At 36.7% G+C, this 13,287-nt stretch overlaps 1 protein-coding gene across 3 annotated transcripts in view; it reads right to left on the bottom strand.

Moving 5' to 3' along the window:
• BAZ1B (bromodomain adjacent to zinc finger domain 1B) overlaps positions 1-13,287 on the bottom strand; it is a 69,410-nt gene that overhangs the window by 16,928 nt on the left and 39,195 nt on the right. For all 3 annotated transcript variants that reach the window (XM_082432280.1, XM_082432279.1, XM_082432278.1), the window contains 6 exons: positions 11,016-11,154; positions 10,381-10,514; positions 8,166-8,271; positions 7,128-7,226; positions 4,773-4,950; positions 2,554-2,736 (listed from right to left, as the gene is read on the bottom strand). In XM_082432280.1, coding sequence (XP_082288406.1) covers positions 2,554-2,736; positions 4,773-4,950; positions 7,128-7,226; positions 8,166-8,271; positions 10,381-10,514; positions 11,016-11,154 — 839 coding nt within the window. The remainder of the gene's footprint in view (positions 1-2,553; positions 2,737-4,772; positions 4,951-7,127; positions 7,227-8,165; positions 8,272-10,380; positions 10,515-11,015; positions 11,155-13,287) is intronic.

The following is a 13,287-nucleotide window of genomic DNA, read 5'->3' as shown; positions in this document are numbered from 1 at the left end:
GATGAAGAGTGGCCCCCACTCACCGCAACTAGAGAAAGCCCTCGCGCAGAAACGAAGACCCAACACAGCCAAAAATAAATAAATAAATACATTTAAAAAAAATAATAATAAGGAATTAGGATGTTAAAAAAACAAAACAACAACAACCAAAAAAACCCAAATAATACCAGGATGATCTATACGGACCGACAGAGAGAGAGGACAGATGCCTAGGATATGTTGATGAGTGAAAAACTGCAGAATGTTATGCAGAGGGTTCCATTCTGTAAAAATCCAACAAAACTATCTTTGTATATACACAGAAACACGTCAAACTATTAAAGAGTGATATCCTTGGGGGGGGGGGGGTGGTGAAACTAAAATGGGAATTGTCTCATATTATGTCTACCTCTCACATTTGATTTACTTACAATGAGCTACTTCTAAAATTAAAAAAACCAGAAAACTGGATTTTACACATACAAAAAAATGAAGTTGGACTCTTACCTTATACTATATACAAAAATTAACTCAAAATGGATCAAAGATCTAAATGTAAAAGCTCAGACTATAAAACTTGTAGAAGAAAATACAGGGGGAAAGCTTCATGACATTGGATTTGACACCAACAGCAGAAGCAACAAAAGAAAAAATAGGTAAGCTGAACTTCATCGAAGTTTAAAACTTTTTGCATCAAAAGACACCATCAACAGAATGAAAAAGCATGGAATTCCCCGGTGGTCCAGTGGTTAGGACTCCGCGTTTCCACTGCAGTGGGCACGGGTTCAATCCCTGGTCAGGGAACTAAAATCCCACGTGCTGCTCGGCACGGCTAAAAAAAAAAAAAACCTGAAAAAGCAGCTCACGAAATAGGAGAATAGATTTGCAAATCGTGTATCTGATAAAGGATTAATATTCAGAACATATAAGGAATCCACACATCTCCCCACCCCACCCCCACAAAAAAATTTAAAAATAGCCAAATGACTCAGAAAGACATTTCCCCCAAAAGATAAGTAGCCAATAAGCACATGAAAAGACGCTCAACATCACCAATTATTAGGGAAATGTAAATCAAAACCACAAGGTATCACTTCACACTCATTAGAACAGCTACTATAAAAGAGACAGATAATTACAAGTATTGGCAAGGATGTGGAGAAATTAAGACCCCTGTACATTGCTGGTGGGAATGTAAAATGGTGCAGCTGCTATGGAAAACATTATGGCAGTTCCACAAAAAAATTAAATAGAATTACTATGTGATGCAGCAATTCTACTCCTGGGTATATACCAAAAAGAATTTAAAGTAGGAACTAGAACAGATATTTGTACACCCATGTTCACAGCAGCATTACTGGCTGGATGTGAGGGTAATCTGACTGTGATGTCTGTCATCCTACTGATCACCAGAGTTGATTCAGCTGACATGGCTGGCTAAGTGGATGTGCCCGTCCTCCCTCACTATTCCATGTGCACCCCATCCCTCCCGAACCTTCAAGCTTGGTCAAAAAGGACAACCTTCGGGACTTCCCTGGTGGTGCAGTGGTTAAGAATCCGCCTGCCAATGCAGGGGACATGGGTTCAATCCCTGGTCCAGGAAGATCCCATGTGCCGTGGAGCAACTAAGCCTGTGCGCCACAACTACTGAGCCTGCGCTCTAGAGCCCGAGAGCCACAACTACCGAGCCTGCGCACCACAACTACTGAAGCCTGCGTGCCTAGAGCCCGTGCTCTGCAACAAGAGAAGCCACCACAATGAAAAGCCAGAGCACTGCAACGAAGAGTAGCCCCTGCTCGCCGCAACTAGAGAAAGCCCACGCGCAGCAACGAAGACCCAACGCAGCCAAAAATAAATTAATTTATTAAAAAAAAAAAAAAAAGGTGGAAGTGACCCAAGTGTCCACTGATGGACCAATAAACAAAATGTGGCCTATACACACAATGGAATATTACTCAGTCTTAAAAAGGAAGGAAATTCTGGCATATGCTACAATGTAGATAACTTTGAAGAAGTTAAATAAACCAGTCACAAAAGGACAAATACAGTATGAGTCCACTTTATATGAGGTACCTAGAGTAGTCAAATTCATAGACACAGAAAGAAAATGATGGTTGCCAGGGATTGGGCAGGAGGGTGAAATGGGTAGTTTAGTGTTTAAAGGGCATAGTTTTGCTTTGGGAAGATAAAAAAATTCTGGAGACGGATGGTAGTAATAGTTGCAGAACAACGTGAATGTACTTAATGACATAGAAACATACATGTAAAAGTGGCTAAGTTGTTCATTATGTATATTTTACAATTCTTAAAAATTTAAAAACCACCACCTTTTAAAAAGAGGAATTAGCTCTGGTAAAGGGGGAGGGGGGACTCTGACACACTATCCAGCTCGACAGGCAGGGCTGTGCTCCACAGACCAGTCTGAAAACTACAATATTTGGAGAAAGTGATAAAGATCAAACACTGGCTAGGGAACAGTGCTTATGTAACTAAAAAGCATAGGGTTAGATAATTTCAAAACCAGATCACATACTTCTACGCAGTCATAAAACTACATCTTCATTAGCTAAATACCTTTGCTTCCTCTGCCATTTTTTTCTCTTCATCCACCTCTTCAGTCTTTGCTGAATCTTCGCTTTGGAGTTTTCTTCTCTTTTGCTTGGGAGCCATGAAGCCTTGGAGAAATTTCTTTATGACACTGGCTTGAAGGGCAATCACACACTCGCCAAAATCCTTCAGTTTCTCTAGTGAGATCACCTACAGAAAATGATTTAAAAACCAGACTGAGTAAAAAGGCCAAGAGAAAGAGAAAGCAGACAATCCTCGATTAAATTCAAATCAACCTAGACCCAAACTGGTCACATAACATTAATTTAACTGGGTTCCTCAGTTCAATGGATGGCTTATGCATTTGAAAGTAGCCGACTACTTGGATTTCCCTGATGAAGGGATCCATGGGAGGCTGAAACTTGCTCTACTTAAAGGAAGTTACTGAACTCATTCATACACTCAGTGACTGAGTGCCTACTACGTGCAAATGACGGTCTCAAGGCAAAGAAAAACTGAGAAGGAAAGTAAAAATTTACCAACCTAACAGCTTACAACCTATAAGCCAGATAATACATTTTACATACTTGATCTCATCTAAGCCTCACATTTATTTTACGGATGAGGAAGCATAAGCTAAATCACTTTGATCCAAATCATACTCTTAAGGACTGAAACTACCTTCTCAGTCACACAACACATGCCAATTAAAAAAATACCATTTTATAACTACAAAGAGAAACAGAGAATGATGATAATCCAATGTTAGCAAGGTGTGGGCCTGGGTTTGGCACAAAGTAGGCAATTGATAGATATCTGCTAAATAAACAAAAAAGTAACCGTAATATTTCAAACAGGCAAAATTCTTTCAGTTGAGTAATTCCTAAAAAAAATCTTTAAGAACAATAAAGATGTTTAAACCTTTTTCCCAGGGAATGTACCAAGAATTCATAACCAGACAAATGAAAAAAAGTTACATATATAAGATGCATATATAATTTGTTAATTCTAATAGCAAAGAAATAGAAATACAAAAGTCTGGCAGTAAAAGATTTACCATATCAACTCCATGCGTTATTATGTACCCCAAAGTGACATTAAAGACTAAAAGAGGGCTTCCCTGGTGGCGCAGTGGTTGAGAATCTGCCTGCTAATGCAGGGGACACGGGTTCGAGCCCTGGTCTGGGAAGATCCCACATGCCGTGGAGCAACTAGGCCCATGAGCCACAACTACTGAGCGTACGCGTCTGGAGCCTGTGCTCCCAAGGGAGGCCGTGATAGTGAGAGGCCCGCGTACCGCGATGAAGAGTGGCCCCCACTTGCCACAACTAGAGAAAGCCCTCGCACAGAAACAAAGACCCAACGCAGCCAAAAATAAATAAATAAAAAAATTAAAAAAAAAAAAGATCATGTAGGTGACCCGAGGCCCAAATTTAGATTCTGAAAAAAAAAAAAAAAAGACTAAAAGAAATGGAAAGTATTTATAAATGAGGGAAAATTGGAGGGCGGTGGGAGGTTCAACTGCTCATAAAAATCACACAACTATTAACACACTGTTATAATGCAAATGATCAATTTGAAAAGACTCACAAATATTAATGTGTGGAGTTATGTGGACTTTATTATTTAAAATTAACAAAAAAATTTTTACAGTGATAACTCATGGACAGTGTTCTCCAATCTTTTCTCCAGCTTTGATACCTAAAATCTAATGTGGGACACGGGGTCTCTTGAACTGTTTCATCTATAACACTTAAGGGTCCTTCTGAACAGTAAGTGATAAGACTACAAAAGTGCCTTCACTGAAATGTACCTGTTTAACAGCACGAGTGCTGCCCAACACAAGTACAACTCTACTGAGCTGATCAAGTATAGAGAATGAACGAAAGCAGGATACACAAATGTTTCATACCTTATAGCACAGGCATCACATGGGAATGGATAGGTTAAATAATGTTATAATGACTAAGACTCCAGGACTAGTTTTCATTCAACTTAATAGTAAAGCTCTTTTTGAACAAAGGTTCTGAGCCAACTATTAGATTTTCCTGGATACCAGCAGAATATAACAAAGGAAAAGTATCATAATGTACATAGAGAATTTAGGGTTCCACATGTGTCTTTCAAGACAAATGCAAATATGATTCCCAGGGTCATCTAGGGAAGTCAAGAACAATATCAGGGAACAATTCCAAATTGAGTTTCCATGAGTAACATTTCAAAGGGTGTTTTCCTTATATTCTTACCCGAGCTTCAAATTCTGAGGTTTCTTCCACATAACCAAGTCCTCCCTTTTGTAACCTTGTTGCAACTTCAATGAGATCACTACGAAGGAAGTTTAAAAGCTCCTGGTTGCCATCACAGGATTTTAGACCCAAATTTGGCTTCCGGGCCAGATGAATAGAATGAATAATGTCCTGGTACCTAGAAAAGTTGAGGCAAAGGGGAGGAGGAATAAAGACCATTTAAAAAACAGTCTATTAATTTCAATTACTTGAATGACATGTTTTATTTCTAGAAGACTTACTTAGATCCTTTTCATCTCTCGTTTAATAGTCTCATGTTTCTCGCACAAAATTTCAAATTTCTCTTATTCTTGATTCATTTAAAAAACACACATTTTGTTCTGTATATGGTAATTCCAGTATCTGAAGTGTGTTTCTTTACCTAGCTCTCATTCATGGTAACTGGTTTGTGTGGTTTTTTGGGGTTTTATTGTTTTTGTTTTTGTTTTTTTACCATGAGTTTCTTGATATTTTATTTGTAGAAATTCTTTGAGGCCTGGTTTGAAGTTATGCTCCTCCAGGATGAGTGTGCATTTGCTTATGTTAGTTGCCAGAAACTGCTACCAACTGGAGACAAACTTTAAATCGTTTGCCTGGAATTCTTCACAGAAGAAACATGAATTTGAGCTGAAAACCTACACAAGGACCTTCAGAGTTCACTTTCACACTAAAGATTAACCTTTTGAGGTCACAGTAATAAAGACTCTAATAAGACTCTCTACCCTGGATTGGCCATAAGCTTCACTGTTAGCTTCTTACACCAAAAACTAATGTTCAAGGTCATTGAAGTTAAGTACTAAGTTCCCTTTTCATTCTTAATAATAAGGAATTTTAATATTATTTTCCTCTGACTATAACTTCACTGTGTCTCACTGGTGTTCTTATAAAGGATTCTGCTTTCATTGCCTTCTACCACATAATTTCCCCTTTATTTTCTTCTTTGATCTAAGTGTTATCAAGACAGGACGATTCTGAATACAATTTTAATTCATTTATACATTAAGCAGTGGACCGAAACCAATGATGTACCCATTATCACTCTCAAAAGTGTCTCAAAATTGCAGAGTATGTACTGAACAGTATTTTCCTTCTCTCTTCAATTAAACCTAAATTCCAGCATGAAAGCATGCAGATATTAAAGGTGGCCTTAAGGCAAAACCTATCCCAGCTTTGATAGAAACAACTGCTAGAACAGAAGGGACACTAGCAAATCTAGATGGCACTGATATTGATGCTAATTTTGTAGGCAGGTTTGCGTGGTTTCTCTTGGAGACATAATTCACATAACATTAAACTCACCATTTTAAAGCCTATACTTTCAGTGGTTTTCACATTTTAGAAGCATCAAAACTACCTAATTCCAAAACATGTTCATCACTCCATAAAGAAATCCCATACAGGTTAGCAGTCACTCTCAGTTCTCCCCATCCCTCATCCCCTGGCAACCACTAATCTATTTTCTGACTATAAATTTGCCTATTGTGGATGTCTCATATAAATGAAATCACACAATATGTGGCCTTTCTATGTCTGGCTTCTTTGACTCAGCAAAATGTTTGCCCACATTCTAGGATATTTCATCACTTTGTTCCTTTTTATGGCTGAATTTACGGATATACCACATTTTGTTTATCCATTCATCAGCTGATGAATATTTAGGTTGTTTTCATTTTTGGGGGTACTCTGGATACCAACAGAATACTTCTGAATACCAACCAATGTGGAACTGCATTTACAAGGCTGCCTAACTACAATCAGGCTCTCAGTCTGGTGTATGGCGTGTTAGTCAATGAATAATCCTGCTACCCTGTATATACATGGTTTAAAAGCATACTTTTCCAAACAAGCATGAGGTGTCAAGAAAATACCAAAAAAAAAAAAAAAAAAAAAACCCAAAAAATTTAAAAATTTAAAAAAAAGAAAATACCAAACAACAGGACTTCCCTGGTGATCCAGTGGGTAAGACTCCATGCTCCCAATGCAGGGGGTCCGGGTTCGATCCCTGGTCGGGGAACTAGATCCCACATGCATGCCACTTAGTTCTAAGAAGCCTGCATGCCACAACTAAAGATCCTGCATACCACAACTAAACAAGCCACAGCAAAGATCCCACGTGCTGCAACTAAGACCCCGTGCAGCCAAAATAAATAAATATTTTAAAAGAAAATACCAAACAACAAGAACATAAAAGAGTTATAGACTTTTAAAATGTTTACTTAAGCTTTTATGGATAAACAACAACAACAAAAAACCCTAAGATATGTATAATATCTAATGCTGAAGAGGAGATATGAGGAGCGAGATGAAAACCCTTACCTCTTCTCTAGTCTCTCTTTAAGCTGACTTTCTCTTATTCCCTGAGGGTGAAGGCAGTTTAGCAACTCATCCAGTTCCTTTTGACTATCACATAAAAACCTGTAGGGGCAAAAAACAAAAAACCAAAAAAAAACCCCTGTTAACTCTGAAAAAAAAGAGAAGAATCAAACATTAAGAAAGGGATCTAGGGTTGGTGGTGGGAGTTGGGAAAGCAGAATTCCAACCTTGCTCAGAAGTAGAACAATTTACTGTTTCCATGAGACCTAATGTTAACTTTATCTTATGACACTGGAGCCGATGTTTCCTACTAAAATGTAATATGAGGGGACTTCCCTGGCGGTCCAATGGTTAAGGCTCCAGGCTTCCACTTCAGGGGGCATGGGTTCGATCCCTGGTCGGGGAACTAAGATAAGATCCCACATACCGCTCAGAGCAGGCCCAAATAAATAAATAAGCAAACAAACAAATAAATAAAAATAAAATGTAATATGAGACAAATTTTATAAAGTAAATAGGCACACTTGTCCATATCCCTTTCACAGAGTGAAGTTATATCAAAAAATAAAAGACAAAAGGTCATTAAACTAAAGGTGATCACAGCTAAAGCAGTTAATGCGATCACAAAAGTAGAAGGGACCCTCTCAAAACCTAGCTCCCTGCCTAAAAGCAGGATAGACACAAAGGAAGATTAATGGCTATATTTACAATTCCTTATTCTTTAATAAAGATGAAAATCCTAAATACTTCTATTCCCAAGCAGACTGAAAGGCATTTCCAATGCTATGTAAGATCTATCATATAATACACAAAGTTACATTACAAGGAAAAAATAAAATTCTAAACCTTAAAGCAAACAGATATATTCTTATCAAAAAATCAAGTCTGCTTTTAAAGCAATGAGTTTACATATCCAAGAAATCAAAATCCCACAAAATGCTCTTAATAGATAATCACTAACTCACTGGTTTCACTATATAAATTATTTTCTTAACATTGAAAAAGAAAAAGAAAGAGCAGCCAGATGAATGCTCACATTACCATAGATTCTGCCCCTGTTTGGGTATAGTGGTCTCTACAGCAATTTCTGTAGCTGGTCCATGTTGTGTGTTCGTGCTTACATTTTTGCCTAGGTTTGCTTTCTTACCTAAGAAAAATTTATACATTAGGCTGAATATAATACATACTCAATTCCTAGTTTCAAACCTAAGCAGTACACAGTGCAAATTCAACAACCAATAACACAGATGCTGCCTATTAAATATATCCACATGTACAACAGATGCTAATTTCTCTTAAACATCTTACATACAGCACATTATCTGAGACAGTTGCTCTCTATACAGCTGAACAGGCAAAGTTTAAGAGTATCACAAGTTATTGCAATAGAATGCAGAGAGATGACTAAATGTCTCAGAGCAAATAAATAATCTGCTCCTTGTATGTGATGTTTAGCATAAAGGCATCTGTAGTGAAGTAGACACAACTGAAATATATAAACTACTACAAACTTACCCCTGGAGGCTTCAAATGTCAAATATGATTAACTTTTTTGTAAACCAGCTCCTGTATACTAATATATGACATTACTATAGATAGATCTTAAGCCAGTATTTGAGGCCTTACCTAATTCTACAATTGGTTCTCTCCCCTGCTCCCCTTCTCTCCCCTTTAACCTGCAGCATCTTCCCTACAATACTAACACATAACCTTGTTTAGTCTTTTCAGTCAGGTAATTCTGAAGAAACTCTGCCATGCTGGAACTAGAAAACATGAAGGAACAACATCCACCAGGATGCTCTAGAAGTGAAGGGATGTAGATGCCAGTCTTCTCCCGGGAGCTGTAACTGTGTGGACCTGATTTCTGAAAACAGCCATTAAGCTTTTGAGACACATTATAAAATCACAGTCCTTCATCCCACTGGAATCTCTCTCAAGTCTGAAGATCCTAACTTCGTACTTACTGCCCTCACCTGGGTATTTACAAAGTCTACCAAAACTAGACTTTTCTACTAAGTACTACAATCTAATAAATAATGTAATTCAACAAGAAAATGCCTTAAATTTGAAGTTTTGGGCTATATACTAATTTCCTTATTTAATGATTTTGTGAGTTTAAAAGTTTGGGTTATGAGTTTCTCTAAAATGAAAGAAAACTACTTTCTGAGAAGCAATATTCATTAGGTTATATAAAGTACAGCTGGAAGGAAGCTTATGTACCATCTAACGCAATGGTTCTCAACAGAAAGCCATGCTGCCTCCTAGGGAACATTTGGCAATATCTGGTGACATTTGGTTGTCACTAATGGCATCCAGTGGGCAGAGGTCAGGGATGCTGCTAAATAACTTACAACACATAGGACAACCCCCCAGTACAAAGAATTATCTGGCCCAAAATGTCAACAACAGTGAGGCTGAGAACACTTGATCTAACCTAACCATCTGGTATTTTTAAATTTAAAATTTTTCTTTTAATTTCTTTCTTGGGGGAAAAAAAGAGAAATATATATATATATATATATATATATATACACACACATACACACACACACATACACATACACACACACACATATCTATGTATAGGTCAAGAAAGAATATATATACACACATATATATATATATTTAGAAAAGTACACTTTTCTATTTCACAAACTGAACATACTCATGTAACCAGAACCCAAGTCAAGAAAAAAAACATTATCAGTGCCCCTTATGACCCTTCTCAGTCACTTATTTCTAGTTACATATTTGCTGTGTTTCTCCTCACTAGAATTTTAGTTAATTGACATTCAGGACCTTTTATGTCTTGTTTGCTATCTTGTATCACAGCACATGAAAAATTGGTTGGCAAATAAAGAGATGCTCCATAAATATTAAATAAATGAATTTTTAAAGTGGAGGAAAAAGACACATAACTGCCTTCTTGGCCCCTTACCTCAATTCCAGCCCTTGAAGTACCTACAAAGAGACTTCCAAGGAACAAAGTTTGAAAACTACTTGTATAAATCTAATACCCAAATATCCTAATATTCAAGTTCTTTATCTTTTCACGCTATGCCTGGAACAAAGTCGATAATCAAATGTTAAGTTTCCTTCCTTCTGCTATGCATTTCACATCTTCCCACCTCACTCAAATAAATCTACCTAAGAAGGCAATAAAGAAATTTAGCAAGTGAAAAAAAGTGACAGAGGAAAGACAGTCTTAATACTGACCCTACTTGAGCAGGGTAAACTAACTAATAGATATACATACTACGGGGACAGTAATCCTCATCAGCAGAGTCTGCACGGTCTCTTCGGTGATGGATGAATCGGTAGTCAATGCTGTCATGTACCCAGCCTTTCTCAATGAACAAACCTGGAACTTCATCTGAGAAGAGCCAGTATCTACAAATCACAACCACATATTAATGTGTTAGTGAAAGATCATGAGCACAGGATGACTTCATTGTTGAGGAAGATGATTACAGAATATCACTGAACATTCAGCAGATACAAATCCTAAAGTAAAGCACAGAATACTAAAATTTTGGGAATTTGAGGTTCACTTAATATCTGTAATTTTTATAACTTCTAATATTTCACTACTTTAGGTTCCACACAATGTATGCATTTAAAATATCTTACCATTTTTAAAGACTTCTATTAGGATTACATTTCTCCTATCACCATAATTTAAGCTTCATATCTGTGGTATCTTTGAGGACAGGGTCATGTCTTATCTAACTTCATAACCCTAGCATTTGGCTCAGTAAATATTCAAATAAATGTGTGATGAGCAACTCTGTTTCCAATATCCACGAACAGGGAAGCCTGTCTAGTCTTAGTACTAACTAGCAACAATATAGCAGCCCTAAAAGATGATAAAAATTAAGTTTAACAACTCACCTATTATGGTTTCGATCTGTACCAATTGGAGTCCTACGCATGACTAGTTTTGCCTTGGCAATTCCCTCCTGGAAAGCCTTCTCAGCAGCTGCTTTGTGCTTTCGTATTCGTTCTTCTTCAGCTTCACGTTCTAGTTTCACTGTTAAAGATAAAATGAATCGATTAAGTTTTTTCCTAGTAAATTCTACTCTTACAAATTTAAATAAGATATGGAGTGAGACGTGCCTGGTATTAAGTAGAAATCTTAGTTTCCTTCTCCTAATTCTAATCTGTTATAAGAAATAATGTGTAAGGCAGCAATTTCTATCTGTTCCTTCTATGTTCTTTGAATTTTGGTGATGTCTCAGCCATCAACTCAGTGCAAAATCTTTTCTCTCCAAAATTTATTATTAGTTTAACTAATAATAATAATTATTATTATATTATTATTATTATTAGTTTAACTATTAATAATAACTTCTTATTAGTTTTATAATAAATTAATTTTATTTTATTGATAATTAATTTTAAATGTAAAGTTAAAATAGTCCTTAAACAGAATTAACTGAAACATTTTCTGACAGGACCAGCCACAGGATCCTCAAAATGATCAGGATGAATAAAACCAAAATAGCTATTTCAAAATAAAACATATTTCAGTCCTGAGGAATTCAGAAAAAGAATTGCGAAAGCAAGGGCACGGAAGCATCAGCAGATAATAGTAATTATTGCCTCTTTAATACTATTTTTTGAGTTATTCAGCAAGTTGCTTCTGTTAATGATGAAAAAAAAGTTTTAATCAATTTATTTCTGATCATTCATTTTATAAGTTTATTCTATCCAGATAGAAATTTCCCTCAATAACGAAAGACACCCAGGAATCTTTCAAGTTTTTCCACAACTGTCACAAATTTTGATACTGTAAGTAAAGGGCACTGCTATTCACAATGCCAGCAATTTTACTGCTGGTACTCTACTGATGACAACATCCACAATGTAGCGAGAATCTGGAAAACGCATCAGTCTAAAGATGTTACTTAAAATTTTAAGACAAATTTCATCTATTTAAAACCAATATGGGGGAATTCCCTGACAGTTCAGTGGTTAGGACTCAGTGCTTTCACTGCCGTGGGCCCAGGTTCAATCCCTGGTCAGGGAACTATGATCCCGCAAGCTGCACAGTGCGGACAAAAACCAAAACAGAACGGTATGGTATTTGTTACTTTTAATAAATGCTTTTCTAGCCTGAATAGAGCTGTACATTTGCAACAATGATTACAGTAGAAATCAGTACAAAGGTAAATGACAAAAAGAGTAATGGCCAAATCACAATAAAGGAAAAGCTCCTTCTCTTGCAGGTACAAACAAACAAAAAACAATCTAGGGAAAGTCGTCAAAAAAAAAGACCAAATTTAGTTCCAGAGGTTACAGCACTGAGCTAGACATCAAAAGACCTGAACTCTAATTCAAATACTGTCCTTGGCAAAGTACTGACATTTATTACATATTTTATAATTACATTACAGGGACTCCCTGGTGGTCCAGTGGTTAAGAATCCACCTTCCAATGCAGGGGACGCAGGTTCAATCGCTGGTTGGGGAACTAAGATCCCACATGCCACAGGGCAACTAAGCCCACACGCCACAACTACTGAGCCCATGCACCACAATTAGAGAAAAGCCCAAGCGCCACGACTAGAGAAGCCAGCGTGACACAACGAAGATCCCACGTACCACAACTAAGACCCGACGCAGGCAAATAAATAAATAAAATTTAAATATATATATATAATTATATTATATATTTATAATGTTCTGTTTGTTTCTCTGTATCAATAAACAACTTATTTCTGGCTTCTCAATTCTACTCAAGACACTGTGGTATTGGTATAAAGACACACATAGCCAGAAATAAGTTGATGTGTCTATAGTCAAATTAACTCAAAATGAATCAAAGACCTAAATGTAAGAGCTAAAACTCTTAAGACTTTTAGAAGAATACATAGGAGTAAATCTTCATGACCTTGGATTTGGCAGCAGATTCTTGGATTTGACACCAAAACCACAAACAACCAAAGAAAAAAATAAATAAATTGGATGTCATCAAAATTTTAAAAATTTGTGCTTCAATGGACACTATCAAGAAAGTAAAAAGAGAACAAACACACAAAATGGGCGAAAATGTTTGTGGATCATGTATCTTAAGGGATTTGTATCTAGACTATATAAAGACCCCTTGTAATTCAATAATAAAAAGACAAATAACCCAATTTGAAAATGGGCAAAAGATCTGA

Source organism: Balaenoptera physalus (assembly GCF_965194825.1).
Source record: "Balaenoptera physalus genome assembly, chromosome: 16".
Taxonomy (NCBI): domain Eukaryota; kingdom Metazoa; phylum Chordata; class Mammalia; order Artiodactyla; family Balaenopteridae; genus Balaenoptera; species Balaenoptera physalus.
Note: the sequence above shows the minus strand (reverse complement) of the source record. Positions and strands in the feature narration are given on the sequence as shown.